The sequence below is a fragment of the Poecilia reticulata genome, linkage group LG17, assembly GCF_000633615.1.
Source record: "Poecilia reticulata strain Guanapo linkage group LG17, Guppy_female_1.0+MT, whole genome shotgun sequence".
NCBI classification, from domain to species: Eukaryota; Metazoa; Chordata; class Actinopteri; order Cyprinodontiformes; family Poeciliidae; genus Poecilia; species Poecilia reticulata.
The window spans coordinates 3,358,811-3,385,632 of record NC_024347.1 but is presented as its reverse complement, the minus strand read 5'-3'; the positions used below and the strand labels follow the sequence as shown (position 1 = coordinate 3,385,632).

At 39.2% G+C, this 26,822-nt stretch overlaps 2 protein-coding genes across 4 annotated transcripts in view; both read left to right on the top strand.

Moving 5' to 3' along the window:
• dis3l2 (DIS3 like 3'-5' exoribonuclease 2) overlaps positions 1-5,596 on the top strand; it is a 13,554-nt gene extending 7,958 nt beyond the window's left edge. For both annotated transcript variants that reach the window (XM_008433111.2, XM_008433113.2), the window contains exons 17-21: positions 668-815; positions 989-1,119; positions 1,986-2,090; positions 2,317-2,421; positions 5,475-5,596. In XM_008433111.2, coding sequence (XP_008431333.1) covers positions 668-815; positions 989-1,119; positions 1,986-2,090; positions 2,317-2,421; positions 5,475-5,576 — 591 coding nt within the window. In that variant the 3' untranslated portion in view covers positions 5,577-5,596. The remainder of the gene's footprint in view (positions 1-667; positions 816-988; positions 1,120-1,985; positions 2,091-2,316; positions 2,422-5,474) is intronic.
• A 5,197-nt stretch (positions 5,597-10,793) lies between these two features.
• LOC103478950 (unconventional myosin-VIIa-like) overlaps positions 10,794-26,822 on the top strand; it is a 31,695-nt gene continuing 15,666 nt past the window's right edge. Inside the window, exons 1-27 of one of the 2 annotated variants that reach the window (XM_017310158.1) lie at positions 10,794-10,862; positions 11,031-11,066; positions 11,244-11,345; positions 11,439-11,591; positions 12,559-12,627; positions 12,705-12,820; positions 12,908-13,035; positions 13,763-13,905; positions 14,167-14,280; positions 14,384-14,537; positions 16,439-16,515; positions 16,608-16,727; positions 17,700-17,842; positions 17,940-18,150; positions 18,233-18,368; positions 18,469-18,635; positions 19,020-19,160; positions 19,991-20,149; positions 20,275-20,367; positions 21,345-21,439; positions 21,659-21,743; positions 21,865-21,966; positions 24,947-25,282; positions 25,376-25,627; positions 26,196-26,366; positions 26,468-26,536; positions 26,630-26,754. In XM_017310158.1, the coding sequence (XP_017165647.1) occupies positions 11,055-11,066; positions 11,244-11,345; positions 11,439-11,591; positions 12,559-12,627; positions 12,705-12,820; positions 12,908-13,035; positions 13,763-13,905; positions 14,167-14,280; positions 14,384-14,537; positions 16,439-16,515; positions 16,608-16,727; positions 17,700-17,842; positions 17,940-18,150; positions 18,233-18,368; positions 18,469-18,635; positions 19,020-19,160; positions 19,991-20,149; positions 20,275-20,367; positions 21,345-21,439; positions 21,659-21,743; positions 21,865-21,966; positions 24,947-25,282; positions 25,376-25,627; positions 26,196-26,366; positions 26,468-26,536; positions 26,630-26,754 (3,473 nt within the window). In that variant the 5' untranslated portion in view covers positions 10,794-10,862; positions 11,031-11,054. Of the gene's footprint in view, positions 11,067-11,243; positions 11,346-11,438; positions 11,592-12,558; positions 12,628-12,704; positions 12,821-12,907; positions 13,036-13,762; positions 13,906-14,166; positions 14,281-14,383; positions 14,538-16,438; positions 16,516-16,607; positions 16,728-17,699; positions 17,843-17,939; positions 18,151-18,232; positions 18,369-18,468; positions 18,636-19,019; positions 19,161-19,990; positions 20,150-20,274; positions 20,368-21,344; positions 21,440-21,658; positions 21,744-21,864; positions 21,967-24,946; positions 25,283-25,375; positions 25,628-26,195; positions 26,367-26,467; positions 26,537-26,629; positions 26,755-26,822 lie in introns of both variants that reach the window. The other variant, XM_008433110.2, reaches the window with a different exon arrangement.

Sequence of the window (26,822 nt, the reverse complement as noted above, 5' to 3'; positions counted from 1 at the left end):
AGGTAGTGGTTGCTGACCTCTGAAAGGCCACGCCTACCTGCAACAGTGAGCTTTATAGATTTTTTTTTAATCTAAAGATGAATATGGATCACTTCCAGACATGAAAGAGATGGACCCATCTGTGTCACGTCATATTTGCACCCAAGAAAGTCACAGATTTCTTACTAGAACATCGATTCGCTAACCATTTAAAGCTTCAATTAATTGCAAATGCTTCAGTTAGATTGATGTAAGACTGTCCCAAGTACCCAAAATTTAAAAAAAATATTTTCCATTAAAATTCCATTGTCGAAAAATATGGATTGGATTTTTCTTCAATGTTTAATGTGAAATGATACTCCTCAGTAAAACACTACTAAATTTAATGGTGTTTTTTTTTTTTTTTTTAAACCTGTTTCTCCAGAATAACAACAAATTTGTCCGTGTCAGCATGTCCTGCAAAACTATACAGCCTTTTCCGGGGTGAGAGAGGAAAGAGAGCGTTGAAAATGTATATCTTTTTAAAAAAATACTGATTTTAAAAGGGAGGAAAAACACTTTGTGTAATAGAAATAAGGATTTCAAGAAGCGTTTTTTTTCTCTGAACGTTTCCCCCTCGCTCCATCACCATTAGCGTTACCAATACGAAGGAAAACGCAATAATGACTTGTGCTGTTTGTGTCCTCAGCTGGCCTTGTACTTCTGTACCGGTACGAAGCTGCTGAAGGAACATTTTCGGCACTACGCTCTCAATGTTCCCTTCTACACACACTTCACATCGCCCATCAGGCGCTACCCTGACATTATCGTGCACCGACTGCTGGCGGCGTCTCTGAGTACGTCCCACAAACGACCCGAAAAAAAATGGATGCCTCTTTGTCTGAACGAGGGACAGAAAAACACACCCAGACCTCCAGATCACTGTTTCTCCTTTATCGTCTTCACATGTTTATTCTTTATTCACCGTGTTTGTAACGATTGTCTTTCATTGCTGAACGTTTGCACGCAGACCTGGGACCTCATTTGGGCCTGTCGACAGAGGAAGTCCAAATACGGGCGTTGCACTGCAATGATAAGAAGACTTTGTCCAAGAAAGTGCAGGAGCTCAGCTCTGAGCTTTACTTTGGAGTGTTGGTGAAGGTGGGCTACACAAAGTTTTTGATTTCCATTAACGAAACAATAACAAAAATTGATTATACTTCATACTCGTTTATTCGACTGTGGAATCACAAATGACATGTTTTAGTAGGAAGGCTGCAGTAAGCCATTTATTATGGGCAGTGGTGTGTATAGACATTTTAGGGGTCAGGAGCTGAAGTGGAAAAAGATGGCATCATGGAACTTCTTTCCCACATCCGTCAACATCAACGACTCTGATAAAAATTATACACGAGTTCCAGCACCATTTCATTTCTAGGGCAGAGTATTAGGCCGCGCTTAAACTGAAATTATGAGAATAAAATCACAATTTTACTAGAGTAAAGTCATAGAGTTATGAGAATAAAGTCATATTAAAATGACTTCCTTCTGGTTTCAACTTTATTCTCGAAACATTGACTTTACTCTTGCAATATTATGACTTTCTTCTCGTGCTGTTATGGCTTTTGTACTTTTTTTTTTTTTAGCATGGCCACAATTTCCGTCTTAAAATGTTTTTGAATTGAATTCAGTTCAATATTTAATCTATTTTGTCCAAAACATCAAGACAACTGGCAGCGAAACACATTTACAGCATGATGCTGCCTCCACCATGCTTATCAAATAGACCAGTGCACTAAGGTGGACCTTCTGTGGCTAATATATTCATTATATGGGAGGATAAAATGGAGTCCTGCATTCATCCTATGGCGCTTTAGGGCAGTTTCAGGCACGACGAAGTAATGTTTTCAATTATGTTCACTCTGCAGCACAAATGCTTCATTGATCCCTGCTGTGTGTTTATGTAAAGCAGTGAAATGGGTGTTAAATGTCTTCATGTTCATGTGTTTTGTTGTTTTGCTCCACAGGAGTGCGGCCCTCTGGAGTCCAAAGCCATGGTGATGGGTGTGCTGGATAAGTCCTTTGACGTTCTGGTTATCAAATACGGAGTCCATAAACGGATCTACTGCAAGGTCAGCTCAAACATCACTCATGCTGATTTAATCACTTTTTTTTTTTAAATGTGTTTTTTCTGCGTATTATTTTCACTTTCTTTAAACTTTTTTTTTCTTTTTGTCTGAGATTTTATGACCATTTGTTTCACACAGTGCCTCTAAAACCATCCAGCAAGTCATTTTTTTACAGTAATAAGTGGCGTTTTTATGAAGCGGTTTTTAACTAATTTCTCTTCTCTGTCAGTCCATCGTGGGCCTGGACTCGTACCGCTACCAGAAGGTGGAGAAGGTTCCGCAGCTCCTGCTGGTCTGGACGAGTGACAATGAAGAAAGTTCCCCTGTGGAGCAGGTGAGAACAAGAACAGACACATTTAGTTTCTAATATCATCGGTTTTCTGGTTCTCAGTGAATTATACACTTAGGCCTGTCGCGATAAACGATAAATCAATTAATCGGACGATAAAACAACCTATCGAGATCATTTTAATTATCGTCTTTATCGACTCTTTCTGCCTTTTTTTCTTTCTGTTGATGACGCTGAATGAAAAAGGCTCAGCTCCGGTGCTCTTCACTGACCCTCCCGTCCTTATTTCCTTAGTCTAATGTCCAGCGCACATTACACAAGTTGTCGGCCCATTTTCAAACCCTGAGAGAAACATTAGCGACAGAAATCCCAGGTATTACGGTTCGATCGGGTTCGTTGTGCCTTGTGATGTCCAGCCACATGGGCACAAAATAACGGTTGCAAGTCCAGTTAACTAATTTTAAAATCAGGCATTAATCAATGCTTTACTAGAATCTACCTGTGATGCATGTGGCTCAGCGTAAAGTCCTGACTGAATGAAAATAATTATAACCTATTTATGACACGTTAATGAAGAACAGCTGAAAACTTACCGGGTTCTTCAACTGCGGTAGCAATTTGGCTCCAACTCTTCCCCTTGTCATTTCCATATTATTGCACGAAACGTTAAATAAATATTAATGTTGTTTCCACATATCCTCGCTGGGTTGCCGTGTCAGCTGTTTGGGATTCCCCTCCGTAATTTCCCCTCAGAAAGCAGGAGGAGAATCCGCGCTTTCKGATTGGCTACCTATCACATTCAGCGTTAAGATCCCAGTCGGGGAAAACCCCTGATTTAGATCGGAGCGGCCACGACAATCTACCGTAACCCACAACACACCGCAGGATGATCGGTTAGATCGGCCAACAATCTAAGATTGTCATAAGGGGAAAATAGGGGCAAAAAATGGTGTAGTGTGAACTATTGCATTAGGTAGTCGGATGTGCCGGTTTTCTCTATTTAAATCTAGATTACTGAAGGGCAATACAGACTTCATAATCTGCACTCTTTTGGTTGAATGCAGTATTTATTTCCACTTTGGCTTTATGTTGATTAGTTTTTATTCAAGTACGTTTTTTGTTAATGGAGACTGAGAATCCATTTTATTTTTGTTTTTGGTTGTTTTGTTTATTTAGTTTATCAGTTCCAGTGTTATGTGTTCTTTTGAAAATAAATTTCAGGAAATCGCATGTATTATTAGTCATTTCCATTAAATCAGTGTCAAAAGGTCTTGAAACAATATTATCGTTTATCGCAATAATTTCTTTAGACAATTAATCGTCCAGCAAAATTTGTTATCGTGACAGGCCTATATACACTAAAAAAATATTAAATTTGCTGACTCAACTCGAGTCAGTCTAGTTCCCTTGTTGCTTCTTTAACTCGGTTAAATTAGATCAACTTTAACTGTCAAGTTAAAAAATATTAAACTATTGCTACAACTTTAGATAAGTTGGATTAACTGTCTTTAGGAATTAGATTAGATAAGAAAATGTAAAAAAAAATAAATAAATAAAAAAATTGTTGCCGCAACTTTAAATTTTTACATTATTACACTATTTAACATAACATTTTATATTTTCAGCAACACCACTCATTTTAATAAGTTTGAACAAATGTTCTCACTCTTTAACTCATATTTCTTAGCTTAAAAAATTTTTAACTCTGTAATGTTTTTACTCTATGATTTCTTCGTATTTACGTCTTTAAAATGTTCATTCTTTTATTACAAATTATGTTAGAGTTTAGAAATACACTAAAGATTTTTATGGCTTTTGCCTTCCAATGCCAATTATTGATGATTTCTATTTCTCTTTACCGACTTTTAATATGAAGATGATAAAAGCATGATTAAAATACTTCAGTAAAATATAGAGCTTTGGGTCTTATATTGACAATTAACGTGCTTAGCATTAATAAACCAACATAGAAAATTGCAAATGGCAGGTAATTAAGCTTCGTGTTCAAAGGTTCAAATTTGATTTCTTGATAAGATCAAAGGTCCAAAGGAACTAATGATGAGAAAATCCCTTTTTATTAAATTTACACCCTGTTATTTACATTTGCAAGCAAAAAAATGGCACTTTTAGCCTTAACCTGTTTCAGGACCCTGACAAATTGTAAATTTTGACAGCTTATAGATGAGCGATATTGTATGTGACTAATGTGATAATGATAAAAGTAATGATAAAACAATATTTATAGCTTCTTTGCATTCTTTCTAGGTAACTGTACGACTGCAGTCTTATGACGGCAATCATAGCCCCATAAACACAAATATTGCTCTTGAACAACAAATAGGCTTCTTCAGGAAACCAGTTACATAAAGGACTGATTCTTTTTTTCTTTAACTGCATTTAATAAAATGTTTATTCTTTCATGGATGTTTTTATTAAAGATGCACGATCCGATTTTAATATTGGTATCGATCCATATTGTTCCCGGTATTGAAAAAAATTGTTGATCGGGTTTTGGTGATGATGTGTCCGTTCCATAAGGGCAGATCTATTCAGTCCAATTCTATGCTACGTCATGTTTTATTACTTATTTTACATTATATTTACAATTTCTAATTTAACTTTCTGGACCATTTGAAAGAAGGTTTGTTGCAGTTTATTTTTACGTTTCATTATTATGTAACTGACTGTCTTAGTCAGTTTCAGTTTCAATTTCTTTATTATTTATTTTACATTGCTGGTTTTACTCCTAATTGTACCGACTGAACAAATTAAAGTTTTTACATGTTTGACCAAGCTTGTGAAGCTATTGCTGTATTTAAGTGTGCAGGGTTATTAAATTAATTTGTGATTTGTTACATATATGTCCGCTCTAAAAAAAAAAAAAAAGAAACTCAAGTCAATTTCGAGTTGATTTTCTGTATCGGATCGGTTTCGGCCGATACTGAACTTCAGTTGTCGGTATCGGAAGTGAAAAAAGTGGATCGGTGCGTCCGTAGTGTTCATTTTATCTCATATTTGAGACGGTTGACATAAAAGCAAAGACGTATCAAGATGACATGGAAGCAAATCGATGGCTTTTTTTTTTTTTTTCTCCCCAGGTAATTTCCATCTTCTCTGTGGTGGACGTGCAGCTCAAGGCAGATGAAGTGCCTCTGAAATACAGCGCGCTGCTCAAGAGGCCAGAAAACGTTGCTTCATAAAACACCTTGCAGAAAATTGAGACTTGCACATTTTCGCTTTGTTAAATAGGAGTGTGATTGTGAGCTTAGACGTGGTGCTGCATTGTAGCCGCCGTCACATCAGAGTCAAACCTCAGCACAACTCCTGTGAAAGGAAATGATTTCATGAAGGTTTAGTTTTAGTTTTGAGTCTTTTTAACTGACCTCTCTCAGCAGCTGCCCACTTTCCAAGGTTGTAGGCTCCTAGAAAACGTTTCCACCACCATATAGCAGAAATATTTCAATGTTTCCCTGCTCTCTTTACATCGCACAAACTTCATTTATATCTTTTATTTCACCAAGTTATTTTCCAGTTAGTGTTCTGGAAAAGGGGCAGCTGCAGTGTGAATCCTGCTGCAAGGTGTTAAGTGTTTCTGTGTACAAGGAAGATTCAGACACTTTTCTGGAACTTTCTGAACATGGCAGAAATTCTTTTATTATTCTTTTGACCAGATTAGGTCAGTTTTGACGTGCTATTATTTTAGTTCAGTTTCATTTATGAAACCAGATTATAAACCTTGTTTCAGTTTGACATCGGTGACATTTTTCTATAAAAAAGGGAGGAAAAAAGCCTGTGTTTTCGATGCACCCACAAGAACCCGTGTTGAATGACACTCTACCAGCTTTTGCGCTCGGTTTATTTTCTGTGACTCAGGACGAATTCTGACCACCATGACTCAAATAACAAAACGATGGCAATCTTGTATCATATTATTTGCTCTTTCATCTGGACATCGACATGCGGTTCCGATCAGAAGTTTACATACACGAGCAAATGTTTGGTATTCTTGATACGTTGTGCAAATTGAATTTCAATTTATTTTTTTCTTTTTAACAGAAGTTAGCATTTCCTTCAAAATACAAATTTATACAAACTGGATCAAATATATTCATACACACCCTTCAGTATTTGCTTTAAAGCTCTTTAGGACATTGTACAAAAGCTATCAGGTGAAAGTCTGGATGGATATTTTTCCACTCTTACCAGATTCATTTAAAATAGTTGGTTTCATAACTTTTGCACTTTTGAAAGTATTTTTGGTCTAGTTTCTTGTGCTAATATCTTATTACACTAAAAATAACACAAAACTCACTTAGAAGTAACTTTTCATCAAGAAATAGGAGCTTGTTTTAAGTAAATAATTCCTTAATAGTGTTAAACATTTCTTCCACTGGTAGATTGTTTCTCCTATAAAATGGAAAAAACTAAAATCTTGTTATAAGTTAAATAATCTGTCAATGGAACTAGAACTTTTTCATCAATATTAAGGAATTTACTTGAATCAAGCTCCTGTTTCTTGCTGAAAAGTCTCATGTAAGTGAGTTTTGTCTTATTTCGATAACACCAAGATATTTGCTCTAGAAACTAGACCAAAAAATACTTTGTTTATGAGCGGCGTAGATGCTAAAATATTGAAAAACGAGAGTTTACAGTCAATTTTGACCTCTGTAGTTCCTGGGTTGCTCCTGAACATTGTGACCTATTTTTCCGTTACCTGAGTCCGGTCCTTCAGGACAAAGATCAGGCTGTAAAAATCCCCCCTGACTGCAATGCTTCAGTTTTTTCTTTTTTTTTTTGTGAGTAATACGTGCTGGAAACCAATTCTAATGCCATTTCTGATGAGAAGATTGGTTTAAGACGGAGGTGTCCGAAGGTTCGGCCCGGTAGCCACTTGTGCCCCAACAGCAATTCAAGAATGATACGAATTTGGCCGGTGGATGCAGACGGAGACTTTTAATTTGTAATCAGGGTAAAAATTGTTACCAACATAATTAACAGGAAAATGTAATGCATAACACAAAATATTTGTCTTCTTATAACCAAGTTTTAACAAAAGATAAAACAAAGTTATTATTTTTATTGAAAAGTCAATTTGGCTGCACCCAAACCAGCTTTTATTTCGTCTTAAACTTGGCTAAATATAGCAAACATTTTGGAAGAAAGTGGCCTAAGGTCTGTTCTAATTCTTGAAAATAAATTTATTTGATCGAGCCCAAAAGAAATTATAAACTATGTCTTTCTTTTAGTTCAGCAAAATTATAGTAGTAAGTAATAAATTTATTTTAAAAAGATGAAATTTTGAGAATCTCTAAAAAAAATAATCTTGGATTTCAGATGTCAAAAAATTTCTTTTGAATTTTTTTAAAGAATGATGGAAATGTACTTCTTTTTTTTCTATCTACAATGACCCTAATATACAGTCGTAAAAATTGCTTTCACATTTTGAGTGAATAGTGAATGTAGTGAATTTTGGGCTACTTTTATTTGCCTGATTTTAGGTTGTTGTTGTTTTTTTGTTGTTGTTCCGCAACTACTTTTAAATCTACAATGTTGACCCACATGTCAAATGGTTTGGACACCCCACCCATAATTATGCCACAAGCCACAGTTTCTCTGCAGTGTGCCAAGGGTTATCATTATCTTAGTGGGAGTGGGCTTTAAATCAACCGTGTACAGAGAAGAAAACCTTCTCTAAATTCTCACTCGTTCACCTCGTTGTTATCTGCAGAAGAATTGAAGTTGAATGTTGTACAATGAATCCAATCCAAGTAGGAAGTTTCAGATAAACTCTAAAGTGAATGTGGAAGTTCACTTCTGGCAGGAGCAAAAGATTCACTTTTAGCTTTCAAACACTTAAGAGTTTCTGTTTACATTTTATGTGTTATTGTTGTGAAGAAAAGAGGATCTCTGCAGGGTATCTGTTTAGAAGCTCATATGACTCTTATTTAAATTACTAAAAAAATAACAAAATAGGATCTGACGTCTTGTTGCCGTCTAAACAAAACTTCATGCTCTCTCTCTTGGTGCCAGTCAAGCCAAAGCTGAAACTCCTTGGAATGACTTGAATGAGAAAGCTGCTAAAACGTGGGTGGCCTTTGCAGGCCTTAATGAATTTCTTCTTTGCAAACGTGCTTCCAACTGCGACTACTTTTCTTTTTCTTCTTCTTTTTTCCTCTAACAGATTTACAGATTTGATTTCTGCAGCAGCAAGGCTCTTGTCTTTAATCAAACGTTAATTTAAGTCTTAAATAATTAAATAAGGAGAGACTGAGCACCACAGACTGTTTTTGCCTCTTTTTTTTTTTTAAGATTGTGACTTTTTTTTTTTTTTTTAAAGAACCACCGGTTGATTTTGAGTTGTTGTTAATTTTACCTGACAGTAGAAAATTGTGATTTAGTCATAAAATCCAAAAGTGGATTTTTGTAAACCTTTTGAAAACGTTATCTTGCCAATTATAACCTAAATGTTCAGTATTTAATGTTTGTTCACTCTGTCTCCCAAAGATTGTATTCAAATGTCTTTGTTTTTGGCTTCTGAACAATACACTTATTAACCCAAACTGTGTTGTTTTATTGAAGTTTCGCTTATCTTTGGCGGAGTCGCTGAAGAGAGGGGGACACGATGTCTAATCCAGTACAGGGAGAACACTGAGTCACTTCTGCTCGTTGCTCACCAACAAGCTGGCACACATACCTGTGCTGTTTATATATAGCGGATAAACGGATAAGACCCATGTTGGTTTCCAAGGCGTGTCTTCTATCAATTGGTAATAAATGCTGTGGCGCAGTTTCACTCAGATAATGAGGCGGGATCAATATTAATGATGAGGGACTTTACCAATAAACCGGACAGAAACTGCTGCTGTAGTTTGGATGTGTTAAGAAACTGACAACTACAGCAGCCACCAGAATATTCAAGTAAACATTTTTGTTGTTGGCATATTCAGGGCTGTGTTTAGAGATGCTGGACTTACTGGGACTTCTTAATAAGAGCCTGATCACAGTGACGCTGAATCATAATCGGTAAAAAAACCCCAAAAAACTTCTTCCTCAGCACGTTATTGAGTAGGAATAATTTTCCATCATTGTTTTGGCGCCCTTGTAGTGCAGCGCCCCCATGCCTTGCGTAGTGCATACCCTCTTTTTGCGCCACATAAGTCATGAAAAAACTTTTGGTCAAAAACATTAATCACAAATCTTAAACTTGTCGTGGCAGGAGAATTTAATCTCGTATATTCTCCCAAAGTTTTATGTCGTGGAAAAGTCTGAGTCACGCGCAGACATCTTCACTCTTGTGTGACACGAGGCGGTTGCGCTACTGGAAACTAGCTGCTTATTACTTGCTAGCTGGCTTTTTTTCACCTTTTTTTCTTTTTGTCTGTTATGGGTAAGTACAAATTTATAGCCAGCTGCCTGAACAATGTTATGCGCATAAAATTTTTTTTTTTTAAACTTGGCATTTGGGGATTAAGACTGTAAAGAAACATACCGTCACATTTCTAAAAATAATGGCTCGAGTAAATATTTTCGCCAAGGGTTTTTTGTTTTTTCTTTTGCCTAAAAAATCTTGTGGGAATAAAAAGAGGTGGTAATCCCCCCAAATAATTTTTGGTCATTATTGATGTAGGTCATTATTTTAGAAAGGAGACGACATACAGTGTGAGAAGCACAAAGCCTCGGGAGACACAAACATTCAGAAATTTATCAATGTATGCCATGCTTGATTGTAATACAGCAAGATCCTCCGACCAGCTCCTATATTTATATTTTTGGGGGCTTCAATTTAATTCAAAGAGGGTTTAAAGACATCTCATGTCTTAAATWTGACTTGCTGATCCAGTGAGCAGAAAAACGTGACCGGTCAGGGTTGAACTCCTGAGTGAAGCTATATGGCCACGAGGAAGGAGTTTTTAAGCTCTGCTGTTTATCTTTATTGGTGTGGCAGCGAGATGCTCCCTTACGCCTCCTTGGATTTACACAAGCAGGGTCCAAAGGCTGCACATAAATTCATCTTACCACCGACTCTGGCAAATCTACGTCAAGGCTGTTTATGTAAACTATTAAATAACAGAAGCATCGATGCTGATGTTGTGGCAGCTCTCTATACTAAAACTTCATAGATTTAGCCTCAATATTTGGTTGCCTATTATCCGGTGGGTCAATCTAGAGCTGCTTTACGCACGGTGTTCAAACAAAGGCAGTGATTTCACAAACGTTTATTTCAAGTTGAGGAAAAAGGTTTGACCAATCGCCACCCTGGGGATGAGGGTGGATTCTGAAAGAGGTCATTAAAGGGGAAGACAGCTGTTCACCTCTCAAAGTTTCATTTCCTTTCCGTCAGAGCCAGTCCAAAGTCAAAGCATCATAAACCGTCCATCAGTCATAGAAGAACCGTGTTTCCTCCTTCCTTATACTGAGTCGGCTGCTAAACGAGCTCAAGCCAAGTCGGGAGGCTTAATGAGGATCACGGACTAAAGGATCCAGGGGTATTCTTTCTAATTATTTTTAGTTTATGGTATATTTTTCTCTTTCTTTTTTTTCCCCTCTAAATATTTGACATTTTAACTGAGAACTCACAAGTGGGCTTTGTTGAGCACAATGAATTACGGTGACACAGCTCAAAGTTAAGAAACTCGCATTTGGATTTATTTCAGGGAACTGTAAAAGCCTAATTCAAGATGCTGAGAAAGGTAAGACTGTGAAGTGTCTCGTGTTTATACTTTGTTTAAAAAGTTATCTTATCAGATCTGACTGTTATATCACCTCTGTGTCTATTCATAAAACCTAGCCACATAATAACCTGTAGAATACCAGAAACTACACAAAGCCGTCGAGTTTGCCATTGTCATGGGCCATTTTGTTTCCAGGGAGAATCGGTCTGGGTGGATTCAAAGATCGGGGTCCACATTGGAGCCCGGGTCAAAGAAACGCCATCTGGTCAGAGGCTACTGGTGGACGATGAGGGAAATGTACGTAACCTCTGATGACAAAATGGAGAAGAAGGGGAAAAAAAACCCGTCTCCATCTGGCACTGAGCGCATTTTCTCTCAATGTTCCCTCAGGAGCGGAGCCTGTCACTGGAGGAGGAAGCCTCGCTCAAGATTATGCATCCGACATCTGTGGAGGGGGTGGATGACATGATCAAGCTCGGGGACATGACGGAGGCCGCCCTCCTCAGGAACCTGCTGCTCAGACACAAGCAGGGCCACATCTACGTGAGTCACATGCTCACTCTGGAAAACACCGTGGATGATTTTCCCAGGAAACGCGCTACTTTACACACCAGTTTGTTCATGCGGAGTCATCTTTTAGAGGTTTCCACAGAAAGATAAGTAGAATAATTGCCTGGGTAATGAAATTATATGAGTATTCGCCTAGTTAAAATATTTTTATTGAGCCACCAGTCTGAGATGRCACACTAGTTCCTCAAATGTCTTCTTTTGGAAATCCAATTTCTACCCAAAAATACATTTAGTGGATCTTTTTAGAATAAAAGATGAGAGCAAAATAAATAATCACTTTCCCCATCTTTTAATAGACATATACTCTACTTAAAGAAAAAATAAATTTGTAGAAAAAAAACCTTTGTGGCTGCTATAACCTGGTTGTGTTAGTGTACGCCCTTTAGTACTCAGCCACAGCTAACAGCTAGCTATTAGAACATTGGGACAGCAATAATAACTAATAGCTAACTATTAGCTATTGTTGTGGTACACAACAATAACAATAGCTAATAGATAAGAAGCTGTTAGCTGCTAGCTAACAATAGCTAATGAACTCTCTGCAATAGTTTTAGCTAAAGATAAGCAACTATGCAAATTTCCCAACAGAGCGTTTCGCTTTATTCCTGGTTTATCAGATTTTCTACAACTGATGGCAGCTGTGAATTCAAAAGGAGCTGAAAACATTAAAACATATTCTATTTTGAACTGTACAGAATATGTCACCTTGAAGGTGGGGGAAAAAAATGGAAGTGATCTCAACAAGGGTGTATCTCAGAGGTTTTCTTAATAAAAACAAGCTGAGCGTGAAGGATTTTTATTTTTCTGCATTTATTCTATAGTTTCTATTTATTTTTACAATTTATATATTCATAAATAAGGAGCTTTTGATCCTTCTCCTCACACCAAATCATATTTTCTTCTGCTGACCACAGATCTTTTTTTTTTGTTTGTTCTCCAGACCTTCATCGGTTCCGTTTTGGTGGCAGTGAATCCCTACCAGGATTTTCCAATATATTCACCTGAACAGGTAGATTTGTGCCTCTTATTTCCATCCATCACACAACCTGGAGCCGTCTCCACCAATCACATCCTGCCGTTCTGCAGGTGACTTTATATCACAGTCGGAAGCTTGGAGAACTCCCCCCACACATCTTTGCTATCGCTGAGTCCTGCTACTTCAACATGATGCGCAACCTCAGAAACCAGTGTTGCATCATCAGGTCAGAGACTGCCATGTGTTGCCATGGGTTACGCCACTCTTGCTTTTTTTTATTCTTGTTCATCCATGTTCTATGCTTTTCTCTCAGCGGGGAATCTGGAGCAGGGAAGACGGAGAGCACAAAACTGATCCTGCAGTACTTGGCGGCAGTCAGCGGGAAACTCTCCCAGAAGTCGATTGAAAATCAGATCTTGCAGTCCAACCCGATTCTGGAAGGTACGCCAGCAGCACCTTTAGAGTGTTTTCAGAGCTGACAGTCCGGTAGACCTGGTTTGATTGGGAAGCAATGTTGGAACGGTTGTTACGTTTTCAGATGGTGCGGTTTGCTTTCACACTGCACTGTGTCAAACTATCCAAACTAGTTGAAGAACCTGTTTCCCTCCTTGCCTGTGGAGGCGTTGCACCAAGAACCGCTGAAGGAAACGACATAAAAACCTCAGAAGAAGACACTGAGTGCCAACTTCCTCCTTCACAAAATGTTAACAAAAATGGAGTGGGGTCAGATTTGAGCAATTGTAGGATTTCTCGTTTGTCATTGGTAAAAGACCACAAGCTATCGCTTTACACAAGCATTTGTTTTTGGTGTTATTTACCCAGAATGCCCTGCGGTTTTGGTTGCTGCCTGCTTTTGGAGCAGTCTTTGGTTCGCTCGGCGTTCACGCATGCATTCGAATCGCGCCTGAGTTCACTTCAATCAAACTGATGTGGACCGGAGTTTGCTTGCTTTAGGTTCCCGTCAGAATTGGATTGTGCGTTCACACCTCCACCAAACGAACCAGACTTTCTATTCAAACGAACTAGAGTTCTATTAAAGCGGACTAAACGAAGCTGGTGTGAATCTGCTCTTAGCTGCCCTTAGGCTTGTGTGAACAAAAAAAGCAGTCGTCGTGGATTTAAAAAAAAAAAAAATTTTTTAAACACCATGGTTTCCTGTTTCTTTCAGCTTTTGGGAACGCCAAGACAATTCGCAACGACAACTCCAGCCGCTTCGGCAAGTACTTGGAGATCTTCTTCAACAAAGACGGGGTGATCGAAGGCGCTCGTGTGGAGCAGTACCTCCTGGAAAAGTCTCGAGTGTGCCATCAGGTGAGGTAGCTCTGTCCAAACAGATCTTGCCTGTCTGTTATCTCTGCGGCGGGCAGGTCAGTGCTGTAAACTCATAAAATCCACCGGAGGATATCTCTGGAGTGTGTTGTTGGTGTTTCAATCCGCTTGGTGAGATTATTCAATAACTGTTATGAGGACGAAAAACATGATATTAATCATAGTCCACTCTAACAGAAAAGCTTGAGCATATTTGGTTTCCTCTTCTGTCGCCATAAACGTTTATTTTTCTCACCATCTCAGGCCTCAGAGGAGCGAAACTACCATATATTTTACTGCCTGTTGGCAGGAATCACCACTGAAGAGAGGAAGACTTTGAGGCTTGATCGTTCCAAGGAATATAACTACATTACTAAGGTACTCCGAATAATAGTCACACTTCATTCTGGGAAACAGATGCACCCCTCACGACACTTACATCCACCAGTTGTCCGCAACCGAAGTCTCTTGTGTCCTTTAGGGCAACTGCATGGTGTGCGAAGGCAGAGACGATGCTAAAGATCTCCACCTCATCCGCTCAGCCATGAAGACGCTGAACTTCTCAGAAGACCAGTTCCAGGAAATCCTCAAGCTGCTGGCGGCCATGTTACACCTCGGAAACGTCAGCTTCAAGGGTGAGCGCCGTTAGATTGGGAGTGGTGGCTTCACGCAGTCCTACTTTACCGCAAAATTCACAACATCATGGCTGAAGCTTTAACTCTGTTTTTAAGGGAAGCAGAAACGGAATTAATTAATACTAAGAATATCACGAATACAAATGACTGGAAACTTGAAGTGCTTTTTAATGTTACTCGCATCTTATTATATTTGTAAAGCACGTTTCAGCAATAAAACAGCTCAAAGTGCTTTACACCATAGAAACATCATACAGAAACCAATYGAGAAACGAGCACTAAACATTACACCTGCATCATCAAGCAAATATACATCACACATACTGATCAATGTTCCAGTTATTATTAATCAAAGGCGGTTCTAAAAAGGGTTTTTAGCCTGGATTTAAAGAAATTTTAAGTGTTTCAGCATCTTTGCAGTTTTCTGGAAGTTTCTTCCAGATTTGTGGTGCAGCTCTTGAACTTTTTCACGCTTGCAACAAAATTTGATGCGTTCTGTTGTTTTTTTTTTTTTTATCAGATAGTCTAACATAAAGTTGAAACAGCAGTGTTGTGGAAGGGAAATGGTTATTTGAGTCATTTCAATAAAAAAAAAGAAAGAAAATGTGGCTTGGATTTGCATTTAGCTTTACTTCTCTACTGGAAAGTTTCTACCAGCATAAAAACTCTAAAATCTTATTTAAATTGGAAGGAGAGCATTTGTGAAAAGCATTTTTGAAGATTCTCAGTTAAATTTAGGTCTGGACTTTGACTACACCATTCTATTTTTATTTTTAAATGTGTCTTGTGCGACACTCAGAATTATTGCTGCTTTGTGTTTCATCGCTGACCTGTCTGCTGTTTCTTCTTCGGTACTCTCTAACACCTTTACACAAACATGGTCTCTGTTTACTCATCCGGCATTTTGTTGTAGCACATTTGATTTAGAACAGGGATGTCCAAAATGTGGGCCGGAGCTCATTTGCGGCCCTCTGCACAATTTTCTTTGGCCCCTCTGCCCACAATACAAAAAAATGGAGCGAATTTGCGATTAATGCTTCTCCAGATTTTGCTGATAAACATAGATAACAAAAGAAAGAGAAAACAAGAGTAAAAAAGAAACTCCAAAAGTTTTGGAATATTACTTGTCATGTTAATATCGCAAATATGCAACGGTTTATATTTTGGATCAACAATGATTTACAAATTCCTTTTCTACAAAAATCGGACTTCTTTGCTTTATTGAAATATTGTCTACTTAGCATATTATTGAAGAGGTATAAACAATAAATATCTTAAGAAAGAAATTTTTTCAGTTTTGATAAAAAATAAATAAACAAATAAATAAATGCGGCCCTCCAGTTCTCTCAACTTAACAATTTTGGCACAAAAGGCAAAAACTTTGACCTACACTGATTCAAGAGTGTCACAGTAAAGGGGTTGGACAAACACTCTTCCCACTTTCCTAGGCTGACAGGGGTCAAAGGTTAAATCTCCCAACCATACACTGAAGTTTCTAGTTGCACCATCGTTATAATAACAATAAAATAAACAATTACATTCTTGCAACTCTTAAAACGAGGTGAAGGGAGTCCACGGTGCATGGTTTCGTTAGACACAGATAAGGAGACGAGCTTGAAAACAGAAAATCCTGCATTAGGAGCAATAAAAACATAATTTTACTGGCCTCTAAAGATTGTGACACAGTGCAGCTAATAAAGTTACACCCTCACGCCGTATCTGGAATGTAAGCTTTAAAAAGGAACCAAGCTGAAATGTTTTATAGAATTAAATTCACTTTATGACTATTTATCATTTAGTAAAATAACAATACACACTTTTAAAATTCGTGGTGGTTCAAGTTCATGTCATTATAGTCATTTGTGGGGTTTTTTTTGTTTTGTTTTATTGCATACGACCAGGCTCCGTCATCCAGAACCTGGAATCCAGTGACGTGGGCGAATCGGAGAATTTCACCTTCGCCTCGTCGCTGCTGCAGGTAGGCGGCCGGGCCACCCCCGTCCACACGTCCTCTTTGCTGTAAATACGCCGCCGCTCCTGGTTGGATTTTAACATGCGCTCGCCCGACAGGTGCAAAGGTCCGTCCTGGCCGACAGCCTGACGCATCGCTCCTTCATGACCAACAGAGAGCGAGTCACTAAGGCCCTCAGCGCCGAGCAGGCCACTGACTGCAGGGACGCCTTTGTGAAGGTACCAAAGTTTAGCCACGGACTGTAAATCACAGCTGGCTGTTTCCTTATTGAGGCCTAAATCAGGACAACAGTGGCACAACTGTGTTACAGTCCATCTTATAAGCAAAGGGAGCCAGTCAAATCTGTCTTAGAGCAACAACTACCTCGACGGAAAGAGCTACTCAGTGAAATGTAAAAAAAATACATATCTTTATAACTTCTTTGCATTCTTTTAAGGTGACTGTATGGCTGTGGCTGCATGACGCAKCAGTCAAAGCCCCATTAACACAAATATTGCCCTTGAACAACACATCGGCTTCTTTGGGAAACCGTTTACGTAAAGAAGTGTGATTTTATCACTAAGATGAAATTTTTTTATGCTCTCATGGATAAACAGTGAAGTTTTCATTAAAGAAGCACCGATCCGATATTAATGTGTATATTGATATTGGAATTTTTTTTAGATTGATTAATGTGATCCATAAGGCCAGATCTATTCAGTCTAATTCTATGCTTCGTGCTCTGAGTGACGTAGTGCTTTATTATTTATTTTCACATTATATTTAGAATTCCTCATTGTACTTTATGAACCATTATAAAGAAAGTTTGTTGCAGTTTATTTTTTACATTATTTTTACCGATATGTAAATGATTATTGTTGTTCTCAGTTTCAGTTTCTTTATTATTTTTACATTGGCTGTTTTACTCCTATTTGCACAGGCTGAACAAATTGAAGTTGTTTTTACATGTTTGACCAAGCTCGTGAAGCTATTGCTGTATTTAAATGGTGAAAAAGTTTTTAAATTAATTCAGTACATTTACATCTATGTTTTAAAAAAAAAGAAACATTTTAAGTCAGCTTTATTTTTTATTTTTTCATTCCGTTTCGGTCGATACCAAACTTCAGATATTGGTTTCGGAAGTGAAAAAAATGGATCGGTGCATCCCTAAAAACGTCTTTTATTTATTCTGTGATTTTCTTTTCTCACAGGCTATCTACAACAAACTCTTCATATGGATTGTTGGAAAAATCAACAGTGTCATCTATCAGAAACTGTCCGACAAACCCAGTTCTTCGCTCCTGTCCATCGGCCTGCTCGACATCTTCGGCTTTGAGAACTTCCAAACAAACAGGTCGAAAGATTTTTCTGCTTGCTATTGAATTTTACAAACTTCGCTACGGTTACAGTATATCTTATACGTGTGGTTTTTTTTTCTTTTCTTTTACCAGTTTCGAACAGCTTTGCATCAACTTCGCTAACGAGAAGCTGCAGCAGTTCTTTGTGGCCCACATCTTCAAGCTGGAGCAGAAAGAATACCAGAAAGAGGGCGTGCTGTGGAACAACATTAAGTTCACCGACAACCAGAAAGTCCTAGACCTTCTGGCCGGGAAGTCGTGCAACGTGCTCGCTCTGATCGACGAAGAGAGCCACTTTCCGCAGGTGCGCCGAACGGACCTTAGGTCTAGATTTCTTAAATGATTAAGAAAACCAGTTCTCAGTTTTCACTTTGCTTACGCCACAGGGGACAGACTCCACCCTGCTGACCAAGTTGAACAAAGAACACCGAGGAGACAACGACTACATCGGTTCCAAGCRCGAACACGAAACAGACTTTGGAATTCGCCACTTTGCTGGCCCCGTTTACTACAACACCAACGGTAAAGCAAACCGCCAAGCAAAAACAAAAAAMAAGAAAAACGTCTGTGATGCTGGACTTCTGGGAATACAAAGATGATTTTTCTTTTTCTCCCTCTGTAGGATTTCTGGAAAAGAACAGAGACGGCGTCAGTTATGACATCATTAAAACGATCGGCGTCTCCACCAGTAAGCTCCTCCGGGAGATCTTTGAGAAGGACATGCCAACCAATGGACTGAAGGCAGCTAAAAGCGCAAAGTTCATCTTGTCGCCGCAGAACTCACCACGGGTAGGAAGCTACGTCTTCCTTTCAGCTTCATACCTGATATCAGTAGATATCAGTAAAAACACCACAACAGTTGTTTTCTATTTATTTTACCCAATTAATTACAAAAAACTCCCAAAATAAACCAGGAAATTGCATTCTTATGGTTAAATTAAATTAATTTAACAGTAAGTAATCTTATCTCATACAACTTGCATATATTAAGAGATTTAAATCTCTGCTTAAGGTCCTATTCATAACTGATATGATCATAAAAATTGGAAATTAGATCAAAATCTGCCAGATTCGTCAAACCCTAATGTTCCTCGACTTCTCATTTATCTTCCCCAAGTTACTTTGTTTCCACGGTTACTGGCGTTGTAAGTTTTCCTTTTGTCGTCTCCGCAGCTGCAGAACGACAAACGCAAGCAAATGCCAACACTGAGCGGTCAGTTCCGAGTGTCTCTGGACTCCCTGATGAAGGCCCTGTCCGCCTGCCAGCCGTTCTTCATCCGCTGCTTCAAACCCAACAACGACAAGCAGTCCAAGGTGAGCGAGCGTCTGCCGCCGCGGCACAGATAACGTGCGGCAAACACACGGATGGTCTTCGGTGTGGATGAACGGAGCTCTGCGTGCATGAGATAAAAGATCAAGAGGCTTGATTCCAGTCAACATTCCAAGAAAAAAAATGTCATTTTATGATATCGTGGACAATTAAACAACGGGGAAGCAACCTGGATCGGTTTCAAACTTACAGAGTAAAATGCGAAACTGCGGCAGCAGAAATTCAGTTTCGTAAGTTCAGTTGCACAGACTGTGTATGTGTTTTTTTTTTTTTTTTTTTTACCACAGCACAACATTGGTATTTATATATGCATGGAAATGTGGAACAGCAGACTAAACTCACTGGCGAATGTTTATCGGCATCTATCGTCACAATTCCTCTTTTTTTGCGTGAAATGTTTAAGTATATCGTAGTGTCATGGTTCTGAATATTTGGGTACAACTCCCACTGGTGGCGCCTTGATCCTTTATCAGCGAGGTTGTGCGATCGTTACAACTATAATCCTTCAATCGATCACAAAATTTTCAAGAGAGGAAGAAATGAAATAACGCCTGCCATGTGTTTTCTGCTGAAAGTCCTGATCTGTTGCATCTCTTTGCCCCTTTGGATTTCATTTTCAGTCCCTCACTCATTCTGAAACTACAGCTTCCATCGAGTCTTTGCTCAGTAACAGCTTTCACTCTGAAGAGTGTTGGTGAAGTGACGCAGAGCCACGTCACATTTCCTCAAATCTGTCTGATTTCAGACAGGGCACCAATTTCTTGGTGCTTCAAAATCAATATATACACGAATCTTCACCCCGTTTCCCTTGCAGAAATTTGACCGAGAGCTGTGCATGCGCCAGCTGAGGTACTCCGGCATGATGGACACCATCCGCATCAGAAGGCTGGGGTATCCCGTGCGTCACAAATTTGAGGACTTCCTGAGCCGCTACCGAGTCCTGCTGAAGACCACCGTCTGCGATCCCAGAACCGTTGAGTTGCTTTTTTTATTCCTGGACTTTGAACAATTTTTCTCCAAAAACAGTTTCATATGGGCGGGAATCTGGGAACCGTGAATGTGAATACGTAACATAAAATCGTTTGACTCTCCCCACAGACCGACGCCGCAGTCTGTTGTGAAGCCATCTGCAAGGCTGTAATAAAAGGAAGGGACGAGTGGAAAATTGGAAGGAAGAAAATCTTTCTAAAGGTACGAAACAAATAAGATTAAAATCTGGTGTATAGTTTATGAATCATTCAAATCACTGCAGTGATTTTTTATCTGTTTATTGCCAAACTGCATCAATTAGTTCCTCCAGTGTTTCAGTATCAATACAGATCCCCGCATTTTTTCGCATGTAACTGATTCATTGAAAGTCTTTCACAAAAATGGTCAGCTCCTCTGTTAACCATTTAATGTTTTTACCAGTGTTGCACTGGGAAGTAGCTCGTATAATGAGCAGATGCGGAGTTCTACCAGGTGCTTGCTATTTCCTCCTGGCTGGTCTGAAGGAGCTGAGAGGAGGAGCTGCTCTGTAAGGCGGAAGCTCAGAAACTGCAGTTCTGAGGAGGAGCTGAATGGTTGCCATAGAGATTAAAGTATTTCTCAAACATGCATGAAAGAATAAAAGCAAATACTCCAGGCCTGTTTTTGATGACGGAATAACATTTTAAAATGATGAAAAACTCAAAAAAGTCTTTTTTATATAATACTGCCCCTTTAAGAAACTGCTAACTCCCACCTTCACGGGGCAGTCTTTCTTACTTTTACTACACTGCTGCCTCAAGTCACCATCTGTAATCAACGTGGAAAGTAGGAAAAAGTCACATTACAATCAAATAAGCGCAGATATTGGAAAATTCAAAAAAGTAAAATAAAAAAAAAAACAAAAAAACAAATCATCATTTAAAAAAAGTGAAGTCCCAGAGGGACTGATCAATGTGAAAAGACGATCAATAATAGTTCATTTTAAAAACATTTGAATTAAAACAAAGTAAAAGTTCAACAGTTTGTGAATGGGTTCATTTTGATTTTCCCCAAAATGAAAATGATTTTGACACCCTTTGCTCTGTCTGATTATGTCAGTTTTGAAACTTTGTTATCTGAATTCAAAATTCTTCGAGAAAAAAAATCAAAATCATCTGAAGTCATTAGATGTTTTTTTTGTTGTTGTTTTTTTTTTCCAGGATGCCCACGACGCTGTTCTGGAAAATCTCCGGGAAGCAGAACTGAGCAGGGTGGCCATGGTGATCCAGAGGGTCATGCTGGGAATCAAAGACAGGTGCAGCAAGAAGAGTTGAAATCTTAAATATTTATCTCCCTCCCCCCCTTTTCCTCTCTCCACCCGCAATAACTGATAGGAATATCACCGCAGCACATCTACAGATAGTGATTTACTGCCATCTATGTCGCCTGGATAAGCGAGATGTTACATAAGAACACGTGAAGAGAAGCTGATCATGAGAAATGTTTATTCAACGAATTGAATCTGCTTTTTCAGAAAGCTCTTCCTGAGGAAACGGGGCGCGGCCGTGGTGCTGCAGAAGCAATGGAGAGCTTACAGAGAGAGGGTGGTGCAGAAGAAGGTTTGATGGTTTCTAACTTCCAGTCGACCTTTGGAGTGTGGGCCTTACTCATTGAAGCTGAGATCGACCTATTTTTACAAACTTTTTTTTTGTTTTTGTTTTGTTTTGTTTTTTTTTTCAGATCCAGCAGGGTTTCGGGCGCCTGGTGTCAAAGGTCCGCAGTCGGAAGCTGAAGTCTCAGTTCCAGAGACGGCGAGTGGCTGCCGTCGTCATCCAGAGCCAGGCATGTGCTCCGAATACCGAGTGATCACTAGAAAATGAAAGCTCACCCAGGCCTTAATCATGACAAATTTTCCTGGACGATAAATTGTCCTAGAAGTTTTCGCGATAAACAATAATTTTCAAGTAATCGAACGCTAATGACATAATAATAGCAACGCAAGAACGCGTTCTCAAAAATCAGTCAACTTTAAATTCTAATGAACAATCTTGTTGGCACTGGGAACTGGAAGGCATTTTAAATATCCAAAATAATAATAATAACAAAACGAAACTACAGGAACAACAAATAAAATGAATTATAAAGTTTCTGTAAACAAAGTTGCCCTTCACAAAAAGGGCCAGCTGATCATCATGCAAATGGAAATTATTGAGCTTGTTTCAATTTATCAATATAATGAATTAATTTATTGCTAATTGCGACAAGCCTAAGCTCACCCTCTTCCAAATGTGGAGCTTTAGAGATCAGGACAAAAGTGGATAAATAAGATTAAAAAGGTTCTAAAAACCATTGAACTCTACCCTCAGCTGTCCAAAGACACGAAGCAGACGACACACTGTCACTATTTATAAAGCCAGACGCGACTTATCAGCCTCACACAACTGTGGAGGGATTTCGTCCCACCCTCCCCACTCAACGCTTCAGTCCATTGAGTCTTGGAGACATTTGTTTAAAGCTCAGGCCAGGCTGAAGTCTGGATAGCGACTGGTGACGTTAGTAAACCTTCATTCAAGTCTCCCTCTCATAGATTTGCCGCTGTGTTTGGGATCGCTCTGCTGTTGGAAGCCAACGTTATTTGCTAACCAGACGACCTCTCAAATGTTTCTGAAATGCGTCGACATGCTAAAGCCAATCGATTTGCTGCAAAGAGCCGAGGGCCTTTGCCACCACTGTGCTCGACGGTTCACAGGTGTTTGCTTGTGCCGATATGTTGCGTTTGGCTTTCTTCAGACTCGGCCCTCTGGATCTGCTCTTATCTGTCCAAAGCACATTGTATGTGCTTTGGACAAATCACATGTATGTGGCATGATCTAGTCAAGACCTGAGTCCTTCTGTTTAAGTATGTCTAAATTGAGTAAATCAGAGCTATTTTGGAAAGAATAGTTAAAAAAAAAACGCTCAGGACCGGTTCTCTTAGTCTCCGGAGCTTTTAGATCCATCCTTGCTCACACATTACTCTGCCAGATTCAGTCTAAGTGACCAATTCCACGTCAAATTCTGCTCCAGATGAACAACACTTGTAGAGTTCATAACCCAAAGGATTTGCAAATTCCTTTAGGTTTGTTGTTTTAATATTACAAAAGCTATGAATGGCAAGGTGTAACTTTTTTTCCACTTTAAGATTTCATGACTTAACATCCAACTAGAGCAACATATGTTCTTAATATAAATAATTCAGTTACATCTATGAAGTGGCAGTCAAGAATTAGCAGCAGAATTTTTTATTTTTTTAGCCTGTCGAAAGAAAGAAAAATGAGTGTTCGTTTTCAAAGTCATAGTTTCACAATGTCATTCATTCATTCATTCATTCATAAATATCGAAGTTTCAAACTAAATTGACTAGAAAGCTAAATATTTAGTTGACAAATTAACTATTTAGCTCCATACTGAATATCTAGTTAGCAAGCTAAGTAACCTAAATATTTAGTTAATTTGCAAACTAAATATTTATTTATTTAGCATTAGAAGGCTAAATATTTAGCTTCAAACTAAATATTTAATTAGCATTAGCAAACTAAATATTTAGTTTGAGGCAAAAATATTAAGCTCCAAACTAAATAATTTGTTTTACTAAATACTTAGTTTTAAGTAATTATTTAGTTTTCAAATAACATTTGGTAACACTTTATTTGAAGGGATGTGAATAAGACTGTCATGACACTTTCATAAACATGACATAACACGTCATGAACATGAATAAGCCTTCATGAATATTTATGACTGTTGTCATAAAGCGTCACAGGTGTTTGCTTGTGCCGACATGTTGCGTTTGGCTTTCTTCAGACTCGGCCCTCTGGATCTGCTCTTATCTGTCCAAAGCACATTGCATCCAGAAGTTATGCGGTTCATTTAGATACAACTTTGCAAACCTTTAAGTCAGTGTTTCTCAAACTTTTTTAAGGTGAGGACCACTTCACCCGTTTGTGCTGTTGTGTTGGCGCACAACAGCACAAACTGAAATGAAAGTATTAGTGTCTTAACTCACTTATTGTTGTTCAACCTGTTAAACTTGAGTTGCTTTGGCAGAAACAAAAAGATCTTCTAATGCACCACTAAATACAAAAATTATCCTTCCATTTCTATCAATTGTATTTATTTACCAATGAAATATTTTGAATAAATAAATAGCTGTTGAAGTGCAAGCAGAGCTTTACAAGCAGGCCTCCCATGATAACAAAGTTAGCTGAGCGATTACTTGTCTCAAAAATTATTGCGATAAACGATAATATTGTTTAAAGACTAACTTAGATAGAGAAGACTGATATATCTGACTACCTGATGCAACAGTTCACTCCTCCCTTACACTAAGGAAATGAGGAAAGGGTTGGTGGAGTTGAGCCTTTTTTCATCCAGTGTCATCAATAGAAAAAGAAAAAGGCAGGAAGAAACGATAAAGCCGACAAATTAAAACGAGGTCGATCATTTTCATTTATAATGCGATTTATTGCTTTATTGTTTATCGCATCAGACCTAACACAAGCACGCAGAGTAGTAAAAAACAAATAACATTTCTCACTAATTGAGACCAATAAAGAGCCGTTAAAAAGAATCTAATCGCTCGGGAACGACACATCAAAGCCCTCGGCAGGTTTAATTTGGCTTCCTTCTATCATATAAATAATTCTGTCGTTGTTTTCTTTCCGATGGGTCCTTTGAAAACATAGTGTGTTCCTCTTTATCTTATTGATATTTTAAATATTTTATGGTGGATTTCACCCTTCAAATATTTTAACTGCAATTTCTTGTGCTGAACTGACCGTAGGTGCGAGGCTACCGGGCAAGGAAAGACTACCGGCGGAAGAGAGAAGAAATCACCCATCAGGCTTTGCTCTTAGAAATGGAGAGGGAGGAGCAAGAGGATCTAGGCGAGGAACTCCATCAGCGGCTGATGCAAGTCGCTGAAGAGCAAGCTGACATAGAATCACAAAAATCTCTCCGATCTCACGAATCGAAGAAATCTAGTGAATCTGAGAAATCTAGTGAATCTGAGAAATCTAGTGAATCGGAAAGCTCCAGTGACTCTGAATCAGAGGACGGCTCAAATAAAAACCTCGGACTCTCTGATGAAGATGCAGAAGACAAAAGATCAGACACCGAGGTCAGGCGACTACTCTGTTGTGTTACGGGGATCCACCGCCGCTTTATTAATTGTCCATAACATTTCCTTTGACCTTCTGTTTCCTCTGAGTAGGACGAGGAAAGCCCTCACAGCTCGAAGGAGATGATGCTCGTCGTCACGCCGGCCTCTAACTCGGCGAGTTCCACGCCGTCGCTGGACGAGGAGGAGGAGGAAGAGACTAATGACGGCTTTGACGACGAGACCAACATATTCTCCTTTTACAACTTCAGCAAGCGCCACTTCCAGAAAGACGAGGACCACAAGCACACTGCACAGAGGCTGAAGCAGCCGCTGCTGCACCACGAGGACGAAGCAGACGCCCTGGTGAGACGAGGCGGCAGTATTAATATCTCGGGGTGTTTTCGCACCAACCATGTTAAGTGATCTCTAGTTCGTTTGTCTAGAACGTATCGAACTCTTGTCCGCCTACAAACCCAGGTCTAGGTTTGGTTGAGGTGAACTCTGGCGCGGTTCAAATGCATGTGTGAACGTCAAGCAGACTGGAAACTGCTCCAAAAGCAGGAAGCAGACAATAGTGCTGGGCATTCTGGGTAAATAGAACAAAAACAAGCATGACAGTCTAGCTGAGAAACAGCTCATAGTCTTCTATCAACGACAAACGTGAAATCCTACAGCCGCTAAAATACTCCACTTTTTTGTACATTTTGCAAAGAAGGAAGCTGTGTTCATGCTTTCTTCTAAGGTTTTCCTCGTTTCCTTCAGTGGTTCTCGGTGCAGCGCCCCCACAGGCGAGGAGGGGAACAGGGTTTTCAAAGGGTTTAGTCTGTTTGACAATGTAGTGTGAAAGCGCAACAAACATTGCAACTTTGCTCCCCAATCCAACCGAGTCTACTGGACGTCTGCCTCACACTCAGTGTTCTCCCTCCGCCAGGCGTCTCTGACCGTGTCCTGGATCATCATGCGGTTCATGGGCGACATACCGGAGCAGAAATCTGCAGATTCCCTATCTCAGCATTCCAGCACACTCTCCCAGAGCACCTTGTCCCGCCTGCTGCCAGGCAGGCAAGGCCGGAGGCTGAGCAACCTGGTGGGGCTGGATCAGGTAAGTTCCTGAGAAACAAGAAACAAAAAAAATTWAAAAATAAAAACATTTTCTTTTATTAGTGGTCGTTATTTCATCTTCATCCATACATTTCTAAACAGAAAATCCTGAGGAAGAACAAGAAAAAGTTTGGCCCTGGGAACAGAAAAGCCTCGACCATCCTGGAGGAGGTTGGAACCATATTTGTCTCTCTTCCAGTTGGTTCTTATTCTTGTTATTATTTGCGTTTATAACTTCTCTGCTTGTTTCCTCACATTTCGCAGCCAGAGAACCTGACCGAGGACGAGGACATTCTGGTGGGTGAGAGCACGACGTTGTATCGGCAGCTCACGCAGCTGGAAAAGCTGCACATTATTGTTGGATATGGCCTGTCACGGCAAGGCATAAGGTAAAATGTGAACGCAGCTGGCGAAACATTGTTTTTTGGTGGAGAGTAGCGGTAGGTTTTTATATATA